At 48.5% G+C, this 19,042-nt stretch overlaps 1 protein-coding gene and 1 pseudogene across 2 annotated transcripts; both read right to left on the bottom strand.

Moving 5' to 3' along the window:
• Positions 1-2,696: 2,696 nt before the first annotated feature.
• Positions 2,697-14,022, bottom strand: NAGK (N-acetylglucosamine kinase). 2 transcript variants are annotated; one of them, XM_010333493.3, is made up of 10 exons: positions 13,998-14,022; positions 11,239-11,323; positions 10,986-11,084; positions 10,010-10,151; positions 9,096-9,206; positions 8,257-8,369; positions 6,299-6,386; positions 5,240-5,337; positions 4,004-4,082; positions 2,697-3,021 (listed from the first exon to the last, which is right to left on the bottom strand). In XM_010333493.3, exons 3-10 carry the CDS (start codon positions 11,043-11,045, stop codon positions 2,831-2,833), a joined length of 882 nt encoding a protein of 293 aa, XP_010331795.1. In that variant the 5' UTR covers positions 11,046-11,084; positions 11,239-11,323; positions 13,998-14,022; the 3' UTR covers positions 2,697-2,830. The 2 variants fall into 2 exon arrangements, with proteins under 2 accessions (XP_010331795.1, XP_003922686.1); XM_003922637.4 differs by lacking the exon at positions 13,998-14,022 and adding an exon at positions 13,107-13,872.
• Positions 14,023-15,746: 1,724 nt separating this feature from the next.
• On the bottom strand, positions 15,747-16,153 carry LOC101042742 (large ribosomal subunit protein eL32-like; annotated as a pseudogene).
• Positions 16,154-19,042: the final 2,889 nt, after the last annotated feature.

Consider the following 19,042-nt stretch of genomic DNA (forward strand, 5'->3'; position numbering starts at 1 on the left):
TGCCCAGCTAATTTTTGTATGTTTAGTACAGACAGGTTTCACCGTGTTGGTCAGGCTGATCTTTTTTTTTTTTTTTTTTTGAGACGGAGTTTCAGTCTTGTTACCCAGGCTGGAGTGCAATGGCGCGATCTCGGCTCACCGCAACCTCTGCCTCCTGGGTTCAGGCAATTCTCCTGCCTCAGCCTCCTGAGTAGCTGGGATTACAGGCACGTGCCACCATGCCCATCTAATTTTTTGTATTTTTAGTAGAGACGGGGTTTCACCATGTTGACCAGGATGGTCTCGATCTCTCGACCTTGTGATCCACCCGCCTCGGCCTCCCAAAGTGCTGGGATTACAGGCTTGAGCCACCGCGCCCGGCCGGTCAGGCTGATCTTAAACTCCTGACCTCAAGCGATCCACCCGCCTTGGCCTCCCAAAGTGCTGGGATTACAGGCGTGAACCACCATGACCAGCCTGGTATAATTATTTTTAATGCTTAGAGTACTCATGACACCTACAAGACATTCAGTAGTTTGCTGAATGAATGGGACAGATGAGGCTGTCAGTCCTATCCCTGAGATGACACAGGGAGACAAGGCAGTGCCAGTCTCATTCCAGTGCTTGTTCCAAGCTCTCTTGTCTCCTCACAGGGCTGTAACTGGCTCAGATGAGACAAATGTATACATCTCTAATGCCTTGGAAATGCAGAATTCCCTGAATTGCTCCCAATAGCCTGTTGAGGGACACTGCCTGTAATCCCAGCACTTTGGGAGGCTGAGGTGGGTGCATCACTTGAGGTAAGGAGTTCGAGACCAGCCTGGTCAACATGGCGAAAACTTTCTACTAAAAAAATACAAAAAAAAAAAAAAAAAAAAAAAATTAGGAGGGTGTGGTGGTGCATGCCTGTAATCGCAGCTACTTGGGAGGCAGAGGTAGGAGAGTCACTTGAACCTCCTGCCTTTGCCTCCCAAGCAGCTGGGAAGGTAGAGGTCAGAGTGAGCCGAGATCACACCACCATACTCCAGCCTGGGCAAGAGAGCAAGACTCCGGCTCAAAAATTAGAGTTAATTAAATTAACAATTTTCTGCACAACAAGCTGTGTAATAACTTAATTCTTAATAACTGGGGAGGAAGTGACCTCATCACATCTCCTAAACGTGACAGGAACTAGGAACACATCTGACTTATGCACATTCATTCTGAGACTAAAAAAGTCAAGATGTGTTCCTCCATTAAAACCTCCATTGTCCAACTGGAATTATAGTCTAGACAATTCTAAGAAAAAGTGATAGCCATCTTCTGAAGAACAAAAGTAGGTATCAGTAGTTACAAACCCTTTTCACCAAAATACTGTTTGATCTTCATCCTGAGAGTGTATTTTAAAAAATCCCCAAAGCTTGCCACTCATTCATAACCCAACAGTATTATCAGGACTGTGGGATACAGCAAAGATAGCTTTGCTGTATCCTTCTCTCTGCAAGCTTTTTACCAGGTGCTGGACCGCAGTGATTTGGTCATAGGTGGATGGGAAGATGGCTGGCTGTTCTTTCAGAAGGGTCCTGGCTGGAGATCTTATTGCTCAGAACTCCAGCTTGCAGCATTGGACTACAGCTGATGGAAGGAGAGCTGTTACCTCCTTTCTGTTCTACGTGAATGCTACACTGTGGAAGAACAGTGTCATCTGACTTGAGCGACAAGGTAGTATTCAAGACGCCTTAGAGGGCCTAATCAGAACTTAGCAGCTGTGGCGTGGAACTCCCTCAAGTGCAGACGCTGGACCTCTGCAGCAGAAATTACTCAAGCTGTTTAGTATAATAGAAATAAAAATTCCCCATCCCTCCTTAACCTGTTATCAGATACCTTAGGGCAGGGGAGGGGAGAAGACAGAAACCCGATTTTAAAACAAACTCTAGATTAACTGATGTCTGTAAGTTGGAGAACTGATGTGCAGGACATGATCCATGCCTCCTCGTAAAACAACTAGAGAGGCAGCTATTGTGGATTAAGACTGTTGTCTTGAGTCTTCACCAAGCAGCACAGGCAGTGGAACAGAAGCTTCAGGCTTGTCTTCATGGTGGAACTGTGGTATCCAGAAGACAGGAATCTTGTCCGCCCTTCACTGATGCCCCTCATTCCCAGGGCCACACAACAAACACAAAGTGTCTTGCTGTAAGCAGAGCCAGGCTAGTAGTAGCCAGGAATAGGTGAGTGGTGCCTAGTTGGTCATCTTGGATCACAGCAATCCTCGTAACCTTTCAAGAACTCATTCATATGGGAAAAACTGGCAAAATGTCTTGTTTACCTGCAGTTACTAAATCCAGTGAGGTAAGGATGCTCCCAGTCTAGACTGTACCCTGGCCCCTATGGAGTCCCATGAGGGGTGTGATATGCCTAAGTCCTCCCTGTGATGGTCTGCATGGCAGACACTTGGTTCTGGTGACTGTGGTCACACAGGGATCATTACCCATTTGACACAACAGGAGAAAACAGGTCACAGGTTAACTGGCAGCCACACAGTGCATATGTGTGGTGATGTTGGGGGAAGGGTAGCATGCAGATAAATGATCTGCCCAAGTGCATGCTGAGTGGATGCAGAGCACACCTGGGGGTGGGGCTTTAAACCTTGGACTAAATCCACCCTGAGCCCTCCGGGATATCTGCTGGCAGGTGCACTGAGGATGTACACAGCACATGTGTTGGACAACGCAGTCCAGTTGGGGAGTGGATAAAGTGCGTTTATTTTCTTCCATGTGTGTTTTTGTAAAAAGGAAAAAGGAAGCAAAAGACTCCTTCCTTCCAGACCCAGTGTCATACTGAGGTTGGAGTGGGTGGAGCTGGGACCAGGTCCCTAGGAAAAGGTGTAGGAATAGAAGGCAATGGCATTGACACTATAGTCCATGGGGAGGTGGTGCCCGACGTGCCTGGCCCCTAGGCTGGCCCCACCCAGAGCGGAGGAGTACTTCAGCTTCATCAGGGTGAAGCTGGAGAAGTAGTTCTGAGCCTGGATCTCTCTGCCCTGGGTCAGCGCTGAAAGAAAACCTGGAGGGAAGAACAGAAGGACAGAGGTAAGAGGAGACCAGCAACCTGTATGGGACCAGGAAGGAAGAGACACAAGGATGCCCAGACCCTGAGGTCCTCTTGTAGAGGTGCTGGAGGGGCCCACATGCCAAATCCCTGGCACACAGGGTGCACTGGGTACTTGCGTATTGGAGCCAGCAGCACAGGGGGCCTGGCCTCCTTCTCAGCTCCAGAGGAACCGATGCCAGGAACTCCATGGTAGCAATGGGAGTCCTTGAGCTACTTCAGAATGTCCAGGGGAAACCATCCAACTGCCTAGCACAAGGCTGCCAGGGCTAAGAAGGCAGGCCTCGTTTCTTCTGTGTAGGATTATGCTGACTAAGGATGTCACCACAGGTTATCCCACGCCTGTCAGTGCTCTGATTTTAAGTTAGATCTGTCTTTAATTAACTTTTTAAAAGTGGCTACTAGGCCAGGCGTGGTGGCTCACACCTGTAATCCCAGCACTTTGGGAGGCCAAGGCAGGCAGATCAGAAAGTCAGGAGTCCGGGACCAACCTGGCCAATATATGAAACTCTGTCTCTGCTAAAAATACAAAAATTAGCCGGGCATGGTGGTGTGCACCTGTAGTCCCAGCTACTCAGGAGGCTGAGGCAGCAGTGTTGCTTGAACCTGGGAGGCCGAAGTTGTGGTGAGCCGAGATTGTACCACTGCACTCCGGCCAGGGCAACAGAGTGAGACTTTGTCTCAAAAAAAAAAAAAAAAAAAAAAGTGGGTACTATTCAATAAATCATTTGGAATACAACATCTTTTCAAGAGTTTAAGGAAGGTGGATGGGACATTATTAAAGGGCCCAATGGCAGAGTGAGGTTGGTGCATCAGTGGCAAGTCTAGACCTCAGGGTCCAGGGAGGAAGTTCTCTCTGGGGCAAGCCGCTTTCCTGGGCCACCTCCTCTCCAGCCCCATCCCCTGCCCTGACCCTTCTCACCTCCCCCAGGCTCACCTTCCTTCAGCAGCTCCCAACTCTTCCACACAGAGCCCACGCACAGGATGGGGAGGCCAATGTCGCCCTGGAACAAGACCTAGGTGGAGAGCAGAAAACGAATACAGGGGCCAGTCTAGCCTCTCCAGTGCTGAAGGCAGGAATTTCCTATGACCAACCCACCCTATCCCAGTTACTCTCCCTCAAGCCAAGAAACAGAAGATAGACTCAGGAAAGGGAAAAAGGGAGGAAAATAGGAGAGACTCATAAAGGCCAAGGAGAGAAGAGGATGGAGAAAAGAGTTAAGCAACAATAGAGAGGACGGAAAGAGAAAAGTGGGGAAAATGAACAGAAATGTGACTGAACGAAAGGGGACAGGCCAGGCGTGGTGGCTTATGCCTATAATCCCAGCACTTTGGGAGGCCGAGGTGGGTGGATCACTTGAGGCCAGGAGTTCGAAACCTACCTGGCCAATGTGGCAAAACCCTGTCTCTACTAAAAATACAAAAATTAGCTGGGCATGGTGATGCATGGCTATAATCCCAGTTACTGGGGAGGCTGAGGCATGAGAATCGCTTCAACCTGGGAGGCAGAGTTTGCAGTGAGCAGAGATTAGACCACTGCACTCCAGCCTGACTGACAGAGTGAGGCTGTCTCAAAAAAAGAAAAAGCAGCTGGATGCTGTGGCTCAGACCTGTATTCCCAGCACTTTGGGAGGCTGAGGCAAGCGGATTACAAGGTCAGGAGTTCGAGAACAGCCTGACCAACATGGTGAAACCCCATCTCTATTAAAAGTATAAAAATTAGCTGGCTGTGGTGGCAGGCGCTTGCAGTAGTCCCATCACCTCAGGAAGCTGAGGCAGGAAAATCCCTTGAACCCAGGAGGCAGAGGTTGCAGTGAGCCGAGATTGCACCACTGCACTCCAGCCTAGGCAGCAGAGTGACAGTCTGTCTCAAAAAAAAAAAAAAAAAACAAGAAAAAAAAAAAAAAAGAAAAAGAAAGGGGACAGCACACGAACACATGCACATTAAACAAATTTACTATACATAAATATAGGTTACAGGCCAATTACAGAGGGGGGCTCTTGACCAAAGAACTTTTTCGTTATAGACATTCTGCAAAATGTTTCTCAGACCCTAAGTTCATTTAAAATAGTATCCAACTTACATAGGGTTTGATGGGATAGTCCCATCCCCAGTGGGAAAGGACCACCCCTGGCCCAGCAGCTCCCCACCTTCACTCCCACCTCAACTCACCGGGTCAATCTCAGGCAACACTGCTACGACATGTCTGCCCAGCATCTCCCCAGCCTTCCTGAAGATATAGCGGGAAAGGGGGTCGCCCTGCTGAGCACCTGGAGTAGGGAGGATGGAAGAAGGGAACTGGTGAGAATCGAGGGAGCTGCCAGTCCTGAGCTATTCTCTCTCTGTTGCAAGGGAGCCACCATGGAAGCACCCTGAGCTAGCAAGAGTCTACTGCAGGATGGATGCCCACCTCGTGGCAGGCGCAGAAGCAAGTCTCCACTGACACACACACCAGCTACCTCCCTCTGTGGAGAGGTGCCCTGCACGGAGGTGCTCACTCAGGTCCCCAACTCGGGAAGGGAGGGCAGCTGTCACTAAAGGAGTGTACTGGCACCTGTTTTGTAGCCAGCTCACAATGAACAGTTAAGTCTGTTCCTATGAGGCTGTCAGCCCTCAGTATCCAGGACCCTAGCTGAACAGCTGGCTGGTACTCCTGTCAGTGCCTTCCACCCACTTCCAACAGTCTGCTGTTGGTTAGCCTGTTCCTGGCTCTCTTCTAGAAGGGACTCAGTCCAGCAGGATCTAAGAGAGCCCTAGAATGCCCTGAGGCTGCAAGAACCCAAATTAAGGCACTATGGGCCTTACAGTAGAGAAAGAGCAACATACAGACAGATAAGCCCTCTGTTCGGCATCCCCTTACACCCAACAAAATATGCCTAACCTGTATAAAATCCCTTAGTTCTTTGAGTATAATTGGCCAGGGGAAAAAAGTTACAGATGTGTCCAAAGGACAACTGCTTCATAAATTTACCGGAAACAGGCATACAGCCTACACAAACCATGATAGCTATTACAGAGAAAAACACAGGTAATACGAAACTCAACACAACCCACGTGCCCTTCTGCCTCCACCCCAAGGCCCACCACCGCCAAGGTCAGTGATGGCGGAGAACTGAGGTCACTTGGTGAGAGGAAATTTGTTGTCTGGTCCTGTCTGAACCCCGCTCCATCCCCCAACTGAGGATGTCTTTGGAGAACAAATCCAGATAAAACCCACCCCACCTCCAGTACCTTCTGCAATTTTCCGGCAAAACCCAGCAAATCTGCATTTATCAAAGTCCCTATACAGGTGGGTGAGTACTCCTAGCCGATCTGGCACCTGAGAGATGGAGAAAGGGGACAAGAGAGTCATCAGAAGCAAAAGAAAATCCCCAATCTGTCCACCACAGTTGGCCTTCCTAATGTCTCTACTGTTGGAAATACTAGAATAATTTTTTTTAACTCCAAAATACAAAGATTTGAGATTTCTCATTTGAGAAAAGTTCTTTATTTTCTCCAACATGGGTTTCATTATTTTACAGGTTTGAAGGCAGCACAGAGAACAGTGTTTTCTATAGTTTCTTAAGCTGCTCTTTTTTTGTAATTTTTTTTTCCTTTTTAGAGACAAGGTCTTGCTGTTGCCTAGGCTGGCCTTAAGCAATCCTCCCACGTCAGCCTGCTGAGTAGCTGGGTTGGGGTTTTCTTGAAAAGAATTCTTTGGTCAAAGGAATCTAAGGAATATTGCATATTGAAACTCTCCCATGGAGAGTCACAATGCACATTAGCAAATTAAAGGCTCTGAGAAGTTCTGCAATCAAGAAATCAATCAGTTTCTCCCAAAACTTACTTGACCACAGAAGGTAGGTCCTTCCAATCCCAACAAACTTACATACCTTTAACACCTGTAAGGTCCTGAGGAACCAGTGGTTCTCCAGAATACATTTTTTTTTTTTTTAATGAGACAGAGTCTCGCTCTGTCACCCAGGCTGGAGTACAATGCTGTGATCTCAACTCACTGCAACCTCTGCCTCTTGGCTTCGAGTCATTCTCCTGCCTCAGCCTCCCAAGTAGCTGGGATTATAGGTGCCTGCCACCACACCTGGCTAATTTTTGTATTTTTAATAGAGATGGTGTTTCACCATGTTGGCCAGACTGGTCTTGAACTCCTGACCTCAAGCAATCCACCCTCCTTGGCCTCTCAAAAGTGTTGGGATTACAGGCGTGAGCCACCATGCCTGGCCCCCAGAATATATTTTAAGTAAATGTCTGGGGGGGTGGGTGGTAAAACTTGAGTACCTACAGCAATGTACTAAGCATGTTATATACTATCTCATTTGATCTTTGTAACAACCCTGTAAGAATGACAAGGATAGATGAGGGAGGAGTAACATATCAGTGGAGTTTGGAACAACTGGCTGAGTTGGGATAGCTTAATAGTTTCTAAATGTATTTCCTACAACACCTGCTCATCTAGCAATTTCTCTTCCTGGTCCCTCCCTATTCCTCACCTTGGCCTAGCTGGGGCTCCTCAGCTCTGAGAATCCAGGCCCTACTTCCCAGCATCTCTATTTCCCTTCCTTGGTCCTTGTCCTGGCCCCAGCCCCAGTCCACCTACATGGCTCGACAGAACGACTAACTGGGCCTCACAGGTAACTATCAAATAAACTGATTGGCCTTGTCCTCTTCCTTTCACCTTCTCTTCTGCCTTTTACCTCTGGTTCCACTAAAGGCAGGTGCTTCCTAATTTACTGCAAAAGAACACAGCACAGATAAGAATAGCCAATCCCCAACGCCCTGGGGAGGATGATGCATCTCCCCCAGAACTCTCCCTGTCCACCTCTTCAGGGGCTCTCTTGACCCAAACAGAGCAGAAGAGCTCACAGCCCAGGGCATCCATTATACTCTACCTGCTATCTCTGCCCCTGACCTGTACTTTTCATTCTGGCCTAGAATGCCATTGCTTTCACCTCCCAGCAGGTTCTAGCTGCCCAGGAATGAAGTCTGGCTAATCGCTTGTCCCTAAACCACCCCTTCCTCATGACTGACACCCTCCTAGAATGCACTGCCCACATCACTGTGAACCCTGTCCTCATCCACAACTCATCCTATTTCCTGCCAGCCCACCCAGGCACCCCCTGCATCCACTCTTACTTGGAGTGTTTCACTGCCCTACCCCAGGTGTGCGTGTTTACTGGGAGCAGGAGGAGTACCTGGAAATAGTTGAACATGGCCTGTTTGACATAGCCGATATCATGAGGAGCTGCCTCTAGGTTGTCGATGGAGTCAAACACTATTTTCACTGCTTGGTGTGCGATCCAGTAGGCTGCAGGAAGCAGAGAGGGCTAAGAAGATGGGAGCAGTCACCTTGAGCTCACGAAGAAGGAAACTCAGATCCAGACAGGTTAGTGATCTTGAGTTTTATACAAATTAGGTTTTCTGATTGCCAACGGGGGTTGGCGGGGGGGGGGGGGGGGGGAGCAGGCACATCTCTAATCAAACTGTATCTGACTGACCAAGATAAAGGAAAATTGGAGGGGAAGACAGAATAGGTGAGGCTGTGTCACACCAGCTCCTACCCAAAGATAAGACAAGGTCAGTCTGTTGTCACAAACAGCACTGGAGTCACTGCCATGAACTGGACCTCAAGGGTCCCTATGAAAATATAAACATGCTACCTATAGAGAGGTGACGGTGGCAAGGGCTTCTAAACCCCTTTCCCCCTAGCAGACTGGTATGGCAGCTCCTGGCATCTATGGCCTTACCCTCAGTTTCAACTTCTCCCTAAGGACTCCAAGCCAACACAGGCAGGCCCCTGTGCTGAGGGATGAATCTGAGTCCTGGGTGCAAGTCACTGCTGGAGAGCAGGGTCAGCAGCTAGTCCAGCATTTGCACCTCTATGATCTCAGTTATCCTGCATGTGGCATGGCCAGGTTCAGAAGCTGTCCCCAGGAAGCCCCAAAGGCTCAGAGTCAAGGGTAGGGAGAGAAAGACGGGGAATAAAGGAAGGGGCAAATCCAGGACCTGGATCTGTGCTGGTCAGTGAGCTCACCTGAACCCTCATCACCCATCATATGGCCCCAGCCACCGCAGCCACTCTCAGAGCCATCAGGGTTGATGAGCCTGCAGTTGGAGCCTGTTCCAGAGATGAGCACAATTCCACCTGGGGAAAGGAAATGGGAGGCTCAGTGTGGCCAAGGCCTGGCACAGAGCAACAGTTTGCAACTGTGGAGACAGGACAGAAACCAGCCCCAGGCAAGGGATCACCACCTAGTGCTGTAGAGGAGAAAACTGAGCCCAGCTAGTTTCCTGCCTGAGGGTCAGGGCCTGGGTCTCAGAAAAACTCCAATCCCATAATGTCCCTGTCTAGGGTAACAAAGAGAAACACAAGCCTGCACCTCTCAGAGGGAAGGTGGCTCCTTGCTCAGCTAGCCTTCCGGTGACTCTGCCTGCTTTACTGGGATGATGCCAGACCCCGTTCTCACAGTGATATTTACTCATACCTGAAACCATCTTATGAATCCAACTACCTCTATTTTATAGATAAGGACATTGCAACTCAGAGTTTTAGAACTTCACCAAGATGGTATAGCTGGCAAAGCAGGAACTGGGATTCGAACGCCAATCCCATGACACCAGCATTCTCACAGGGGGCCACCCCACTTCCTCCTCAGCACTGACAGCTTCCTCAGCCTGCCTTCCTCACCATACCACCCCCAGGGGCTTCCTCATCCACAGGGGAGTTCTGTTTGACTCTACTCGGATTCCCATCAAGAGACCTTTCTTGCTTTCCCTCCTGCTGACTGGTCCTTGCTCTGGCAGAGACTTAGACTACTGAAAGGAGTCGAGGGGAATGTAGGAGAGGCTGCCTTCTGGATATCTGCAGAATGAGTTTTGTCAGCTATATCTAGGGGACTTTCCCAAGCAAACCAGTTCTCAATCTCACCCCTCCCTCCACTTCCTCACCATCTGGTGTAGCTGTGGCGATGGAGCCGGCGGCATCAGTGGTGATTAAGTAGCTTTCACTCAGGTAGGGAAATCGGTCCCTCAGCTCCTCGATCAGGATTCTCACTGCGTCCTCCTGCTCCCCACCGCTCAGAGACAGGCCCTAGGCCATGCGGGAGGTGAGCCAGTGTCCAGAGCCCCAGCCCCAGCTCTTTTCTCAACCCCCTCCCCATCCTGATGCCTGATTCCTGTTTTCCACATCCAGCCACACCCTGCTCACCCAGCCCCAGTCCTCCTTTCACCCCACACAATGACCCTTCAGAAGGCTTTGGTTGCAAGAACAACCTGGACTGGGGATGGATGGAAGAGGGGATTCAACAATGTCAGCTTTGGAGCTTGGGAGAGTGTCAGTGCTCTTAACAGAAAGATCAGGCAGTGGGACAAGGTGAGAGGAGATGGAGAGGTAAGCTTGGTTTGGTGTACATGGAATTGCCTATGTCTGCTGAACATCTCACGTGTATGTTCAGGGAGCAGCTGGAGCTACCGCAACTTGGGAGAAAGATCTGAGCCGGGAGTAACAACAGCTACCATTTAATTAGTGCTTATGGGTCGGGTCCTATACTAACCACTCTGCGATGTATCATGTCATTTGACTTTCCCAACAATTCTGAGGTAGCTACTACCCACATTTTCCAAATGAGGAAACTGAGGTTTAGAGAAGATAAGTAATCTACAGTGTTACACAGATAACGTACAGCAAAGCTGGGATTCAAACCAAGGTCTCAGCAGCTCTCCAAAGCCCTGTGCTCTTCCAACACACCTGCAGTTTGTAGGTGGCAAGTGAAGCCATGACACAGGTGAGATTACGACAGTTTTGACCCTAGGGACTAAGTCTTGGAGGTCTTTCCCTCTACAGTCGTCAAACTCATCTTGTCCAAACCTACAACCTGTCTCAGGGTCACTGATGGTTGAATCCCAGGCTCCACCCCAGACTCACCAGGCTTCGAAGAGGTACCAGAGGATCCAGCCCTGCTTTCCGTTTGGCCCTGTTGACCATCTCATTGATCCTCTCCACACACTTGTCTGTCCCGATCAGCTGGCCCCAATCAAGGGAAGGAGGAGTTACAAAGGCTTGCAAAAGCTGTGTTGCCCCTACAGGCTGCTCTACGAGCCCCAGCCACCACCTCAACAGGAATTACAGAGAATAAAATCAGAACCAAGCCCTCTGGTCCCCTTGGTGTGGTTTTTACCCAGTGGTTTGTGCTCAGTCCATCTGCTTCTGCCAGGATCTTCCCATCCTCTGAGACTAAAAGGACCTTGGACCGTGTGCCTCCCCTACAGAACACAAGAGGGCACTCAGTCTTGCTTGGAAAAACTCACCAACAGAGCTAAGCTTGTGCTGTCCACACTGGCAGAGCCTAGAGTGATGGAGGAGACAGCTTCAACAAACTCAATCACCGCTCCCAAACCCACCTCTGTGGTTCAGTGTTTGTATGCTCTTTAACTGAAACATAATTCTCACTCCTCTTCCCTTAGGGATGTCCTCCTTATCCTGCAAGACTCTACTTACACTTCACCTAGTCCTTGAAACCTTTTCTGAGGTGTGGCCCACCCCCACAAATTAGTTAAGTCTCCATTAGTTAAACCTTGATAGTGCCCCCAAAGTTATTAAAGAATCCTCTGTATGAAGTGTGTTTAAAGACTTGTGTTCACCTGTCACTAGACTTCAAGCTCCACTGGGTCATGCTCCCAATCACTCATCCTCTCAAAACTAGCACAGGAGCTAGCACAGGCAATGCTCAGCCAACACTCCTAAGGAAAATGGTATATCGCTCTGCTTCCCGTCACAACAGCTAAAGTCTGAAATCTGACTTTCAAGCTCCAGCTGCCGAGGTCTTCAAGATACCTTTGGGAGAAATGCTGACCAGATGGCAGGGTGAGTTTATAAATACTTAAGCAACTAAACCTTCAAATGTTGATTACTGGGGGCCACAGTAGTTTACAGGGAGGTCTGTGGCGGTGAGATATATGTTTCTTTATAGATCATTACTTTTAGGAATAGCAGAAGAGGACACTGAAGATTGCTCATCAAACTCAAAGAGACATGAAATTTTAAGGGGGTAGTTAACACATGAGGTGGCAGATTAAACATCTAAAAGAATATCTTGACGAACTGGAAGAAACGGGTCATATCTTACAGATGACTATAACAAGAATGAATGAAGACTCTATACTGTTTTTAAGTGTTACAGATAAAGGGTGGGAAAGATCATTCCTAACAATTCATGTGAAAAGACTTTGTGGTCTGTGGGTCAGCAGTGGCGTGTGACTGCAGAGAAGTGAAACCAATCACAGATTCGAAAGTACAGTGCCCTGGCGGAGAGGACAGCCACCCCCATTATTCCCTGATTTGACACACAAGGATTCACAGAATGTTGCCACTGGCAGGGCACAGTGATCCTATTTATCCCTATCCTCACATTGAACATATGGTAACTGAAGCCCAGAGAGGGCAAATATCTTGTCCATAGTCATACCCAGTGGCAGAGATATTACAAAAAGTTCAGTAAACAAGCATCTGGGCAGAAAAATGCAAGGTAGTGTAAGCAGCATGGAAAGCCAACAGGGATGTAGCGGTTTCCAGACATCAGGACAACCTAGCACTCTGGCTCGCAGCTGCTCCAGCTCCCGGATAACCTCGGGCCAAGATCTTTGTCCCTCTTCTCCCCACTCCCACTCCCCACCCTGCCCGGCTCAACAATTTCACACCTGACACCTGTTCTGCAAAACTCCGTCCGAAGTCAGGAATAGGGAAAAGGAGCTGCTTCTCCAACTGAAGACAGCGGAGTGGGTCTTTCATGGGAGAAAGGGGCGTGGTTCCGCCATGAAACACAAAGGATCCCCCACCCGGGGTGTGGCCGTGGCACACGCAGAGTCCCCGCAAGGCATACGGCCGCGCGCGCCACGGCGCCCCTGCGCGTGCACACACCTCTTCTTTGCAAGGCCCCGCCGCCCAAAGTGCCCAGAAGCCGAGGCGCGAGGCCAGCAGCCTCCCAGCCTGGCCACAGCTTCCCGCCCCGCCCTCGGGCCCAGGCTCCCTCCGCCGGGCAGCACTCACCCCTCCACACCCCCATAGATCGCGGCCATGCTGCAGCTGTCGTCGCCGCTGGTCCCGCAGTTCGCTTCCCTCGCCACCTAACGCTTCGTTCCCTCCAGCTGGCTGGGCACCGCCCCGCGTCCCGTGACCACCTGCGCAGCCAGCTGACGCCCAGTGCGCGAGCATGCGCGGGGCGGGGCGCCGGGACGAGCCGTGAGTCGCTGCATCCCTCAGGCTGGCTCCGGGTGGGCGTCGCCTCCCGGCCGACCGACTGCGGTCCGCCGCGGCCCCTTCCCTTCTTCTTGGATTCTGCTGCCAGAGATGTACACTCATCTCAAGCGGTGGAACCAAAGACGGGTATCTGGGGCGGTCGGACCGTTAGGACACAGGACACGTCACTGCCTTGTCTCCCCTTAGCGCCCGGAATTTGCGGACAGCCCCACGTTGCGTCGCGCTGCGCGTGCGCACTGCTCTTGGGCCACGTAGGTTGTGACGCACTTTCGGCCAGTCCCCAGTGAATCTGTGGGCCCAGGGACCTACGCCCGTGGGCCCGTTACAGAAATTACTGTAATATTCAACCCGACATCTGCCAGGCGAAGGCGAATCCCACGATCACACACGAACACCCGCGGAGAATGGTTGCCCTGCGCTCGTGTGAATGCGCGGATCCGGGAGGAACTGGGACTGAAACGGGGACAAGCCCTGGAGGCGGTGCCGGCACCCCTGGGGAGGGAGCCTTCACCCACCCAGTTTTAGTTCTTGTGGAGGATATTTGCAGGGACCTAGCCTACTGGGAGAACTAGCAGATACGGCTTTGCAAGTTTTTTTATTGCCTTTCAGCCCCCACCCCGCTCCCCGTCCTTGCGTTGTGTTGGGTAAGGGAAGGGGATCCCCAGGGATGCAAATACTGGCCAGGTCAGGAAGATCTGTGGCTCCTGAGGGCCTCCTCTGTCTCCTCTGGGCAGTTCTGGGCCCACAAGGAACAGCTTCGCGGGCCAAAAGGGCGGTCAGCTGCCCTTGGCATCTCTTCGGGAATATCAGCTGGCCTGTCGTTGGTCCTACTGAGTCCTCCTTGACTGCCTGCCATCTTCTGGTAGAAAAACCCCTGATAGTCTGCTGTGTCTGGTTATGCCTTAGTGAGAAAATTTGGCTTTTAAAGCTTCCTCACTTCCTACGGTACCACGTTGTAATTCACAAGAATAAAAAGTAAATCACTACATGATAGACTCTATATCATGTATTCATTTGCAGAGTATGTGTACATCATATATTCTATATCAGATGGAGAATATAATAGAGGAGGGTAGGATTTTTTTTATACCTGCCTACGGCATTTTTATTCACAGCACATTAAAGCTGGAGGATTAACATACATTTTTAAAATAGAGTTAATAGATTCTGGTGGGATTAAACTGGGCAGGATTTTTGAAGACTAGATTGTAGGTGGATTTTGAAATAATTGTTTCTCTCCTGCACTGGTGCAATGAGCCAAGGGACCTATGTGTATGATAATACTAAGTTTGTATTGCTTGTTTAGACAAGCAAAAGGGAAAGTGACCAGGTTTAAGACAAGAATTGAGTTCACCATTTACTAGCTGGGTGATCTTAGATGACTTACAGGTAATTGCTGCAGCCTCTCCTCTCCAAAATGGAAATGATAAATATCCACTTGCTGGGGCTAACACAAAATTCAAATGCCAGAAAACTTTTGGCAGCCATAAAGTACTTCACAGATCTTAACTAATTTGTATTTACATAACCAGTTAGTGTGTGCTGCTACACAGTATCCGTGATTACTGAGCACTTGAAATGTGGTTAGTCCCAAATGAGATGTGTTGTCAATGTAAAAGACACACAGGATTTCAAAGACTTAGTACCAAAAAGAGGGTAACTTTTATATGAATCACATGTTAAAATGTTAACATTCTGGATACAGTAGGTCAAGATTATAGATTACTAAAATTAATTTTGCTGATTTATCTTTTTTAGTGTCACTACTAGAAAATATAAAATTTTGACCACGTTATATTTCTGTTGTAGAACCCTGTTTTGTCTCCATCTGGACCATAATATTTCAAAGTCACTGAGTGCCTATTTATGAAATAAATAATGGCCATATAATTGATTTAAAGAAAATGTCTTTTAATGAACACATTTATATTGTACATTATAATTCTTTAAAGCTATTTTATGTACCTTTATCTTGTTTGATATGTACCTTTATCTTGTTTGATCATCGTGAAAACCTTATGAGAATGACAGTTTTGTTGTTGTTACTGTTTTTTGAGACAGTCTCACTTTGGCCCAGGCTGCAGTGCAGTGGTACAATCTCCGCTCACTGCTAACTCTGTCTCCTGGGTTCAAGTGATTTTCCTGCCTCAGCCTCCCAAGTAGCTGGGATTACAGGCATGCGCCACCATGCCTGACTAATTTTTGTATTTTTAGTAGAGACAGGGTTTCACCATGTTGGCCAGGCTACTCTTGAACTCTCGACCTCAAGTGATCTGTCTGCCTTGGCCTCCCAAAGTGCTGGGATTACATGGGTGAGCCACTGTGGCAGGCCGAGAATGACAGATTTATTTTTGCTTTCGTTCTTTCTTTTCTTTTTTTTTTTGCAGTTTTTACAGTTTTGTTTAAACACAAAACGTGCAAATAAGCTGTCTACTCATTTTCTTCGCTGCACAGCCTGGCATTCGGGTTGGTGACTCTGATGGCCAGCTGGGCAGCTCTTTCCACGATGGCTTTGTGGTTCTTGGAGGAAACATTGTGAGTGATCTCAGCACAGTAAGATTTGTTGCACATCAGCAGCACTTCCAGCTGCTTCACATGTGGACCAGGAACTTCCAGAAGCCACTGGGCAGCATGTGCTTTGTTTTCTTGTTGCTCCCATAATCAATGTTAGTCATCAACATCTGGCCCTTGAACCTTCTATGAACCCTGTTGTCAGTACCTCTGGGTTTCCTCCAGTTACGAATAGTTTTGACATATTGGTCTGATTGGTGCCGGATGAACTTTTTGGTTCTCTTTTTGACAATCTTGGGTTTCACAAGGGTTCTAAGGGTGGCCATGATGCCGAGGAGGTGATGGCTTGAGAATGACAGATTTCTAATCACATATTACAGGTGAAGAAATGGAGGCTCTGAAATCAAAGTAATAAGCCTAGGGTCACACAAATAATAGATGTGGCTTATTACATGTGGGTAGTTAATATAAAGGGAAGGAAATTCAAGATGTTGCATGATAGCAAGGTAGACAAGTTTGCAGTGGGCTTGCAACATCCCAGTAGCTGCTCTCATGATGCTCACAAGGTTGATACAGTCTTTTTTTTTTTTTTAATTTTTTAAACTTTTTTTCTTAAAAAAAATTTTTTTTTTTAACTCAAAGCCAGACAGATCTAGATAAAGTTCTTTAAGAATCTGCAAGCCTCTGTCTTCTGTACTTTGTCCCCGTGATGCCAGAGAGGCCGTAGTTTGGGAGTCGAGGGGAAGAGTGGTAAGAGAGACAATGATAAAATATCTTTCCTCACAGATCCAGTTAAGATTTTGGAACAGATGACTTTTGGTCAGGGTCCCCAACAGATTTTATTGACTTAATCAGCCGCATCTGTTTTTACTCTCTACAGCAGGCGTCCCCCAACTTTTTACACAGGGGGCCAGTTCACTGTCCCTCAGACCGTTGGAGGTCCGCCACATACTGTGCTCCTCTCACTGACCACCAGTGAAAGAGGTGCTCCTTCCTGAAGTGTGGCGGGGGGCCGGATAAATGGCCTCAGTGGGCCGCATGCGGCCCGCGGGCCGTAGTTTGGGGACACCTGCTCTACAGTATGTCCAGGGCTCAGTGCTCCACAAATAGCTTTTTTTTTTTTTTTTTTTTTTTTTTTTTTTTTTTTTGGAGATGGAGCCTTGTTCTGTCTCCCAGGCTGGAGTGCAATGGCACTGTCTAGGCCCACTGCAACCTCTGCCTCTCGGGTTCAAGCGATTCTCCTACCTCAGCCTCCTGAGTAGCTGGGATTATAGGTGTCCACCACCACGCCTAGCTAATTTTTGTATTTTTAGTAGAGATGGGGGTTTCACCATGTTGGCCAGGCTGATCTTGAACTCCTGACCTTGTGATCTCCCCGCCTTGGCCCCCAAAGTGCCGGGATTACAGGTGTGAGCCACTGCACCCGGCCTTCACAAATAGCTTTGAGAGTGGTTTATAAACTATAAAGCATGGTGCCGCAAACATGAGGGGTAGTAAATGCCTGATTGTGAACTAAAGAAGGGAGCAAGCAAATTCCACAGCAGAGACTAATTTTACAGAACAGAACAGGAAGAGAAAGAAAAAATAAGGAGAAGTGAAATTGTGAACTGAGTTGGATATGTGGTCAGGGGGCCCTCAAAGAGATCTAGTCCTTGTTGGTCTTGCATTAGAAGTTGCTGGTACATGCGTGACCTCAGCCCTGTGCTTTAAAATAATCTGGCAGGTTTCTTATAGGGTGACAAATGGGAAGGGAGAGTTTGGAGAAGGGAAACACTTAGAAGGCTGGACATTGGCCCAGGTGAGGGATAAATAAATAAGTGACGGAGGTGGGGGTGGGGGCAGAGCAGGAGTCACAGGGAGGGAGCCAGGAGGGGGTCATCCTGACATCTGCCATTGATCTGGGATGAGGAAGGAGAGAGACTGGAGTTCACTTTCCCACAATGAAGGAGGCGGGGGTTAGGGGCTTCCTTCAAGGGTGGAGGTGGGACTCTGAGGCTGGTATCTGCAAAGCAAGGGAAAGATGGGACTTTCCTACCAACCCAGAAGGGACGAGGGATGCCTGGGGTCCCCAGATTGCAGAGGCAGCCATAGACAGCTGGCGTAAATGTTCTGTCCTTCAAGTCTCTTCAGCCATGTAAAGGAACTGAAAGAAAAGAGGGACCTTATCTGCCTTGATCTGAAGTTGTCCTGAGGGATATGGGGCCTCAGGCCAGGGCAGCAACCTGAGCAAATCCAGTTGGTTTATTCCCTCTTCTTTTTTGAGCATGTGGGTGTCTATGTGAGTTTATACGCATGTCTTGGCATGTGTCAATCTATGTGTAGGTGTCTATTTTTAAAATACATTTGAACTTGTCTTTGTTTCTAAGTGACTGAATGTGTCTATAGATGCATACAGTTGAGATGACGTCCTCAGGTATTTTTCTATACTAATATGTCTACAGATTGCAAGTTAACATGTCAGTTATTGAAGAAATCTAAGCAAGCCTGCTTATTAAGACACTTTAGGCAGATGCTAAGTGTGCACCTGTAACTTGTTCTGGAGCCAGCTCACACAGCTCACAAAGACCCAGTTTTATGTACAACTCTTCAGTTTCCATGAGGTGTAATTAAGTTGGTAGCTTGAAATCACCATGATGGGAGTATTTACACCCCAGAAATCAGTAACTGGGGGTGACTCAGGTGGTGGTGGTTGTCGTTTTCCAGAAAGCTGGTTGTTAACACCTACTACCGCTGGGTATATATGCATGTGAGAATGCCCGTGGTCTGTGTATATTAGTGTGTAAGCACACACTGCATATGAAAGTGTGTAACTGTGTAGTGGCTCCAATGTTGTATAGACTGCAAACTCAGGAGTACAAAAAAATAACCTTTTCCACAACATGATTTGTTTGACTCAATCTTCCGCTCTCCCTAAAAGCAGAAAGCTTCATCTAGTTAATCCCTTACAGGTGAACTAAGTCATTTCAAGTTTCAACTTAGGTCCAACACTTGTCCTCCTCCTCTGGGCTCGCCAGGGTGACATGTGATGGCCAGGGTTAGACAGCATTACAGCAGCAGTCAGGAGAGTCATCTAGTAGCCTCTGCTGAGATGGGCGGTTTTCCCACTGGGGCTTTTGGTCATTGGTGTCTAGTCTCCTGTCATCTGCTAAGATTCCCAAGACCCCATGAGCCCTCCAGTTGCCCCGTCTATACTGCCATTTTGGGAGCATATCTCC

The sequence above is a fragment of the Saimiri boliviensis genome, chromosome 1 (assembly GCF_048565385.1).
Source record: "Saimiri boliviensis isolate mSaiBol1 chromosome 1, mSaiBol1.pri, whole genome shotgun sequence".
NCBI classification, from domain to species: Eukaryota; Metazoa; Chordata; class Mammalia; order Primates; family Cebidae; genus Saimiri; species Saimiri boliviensis.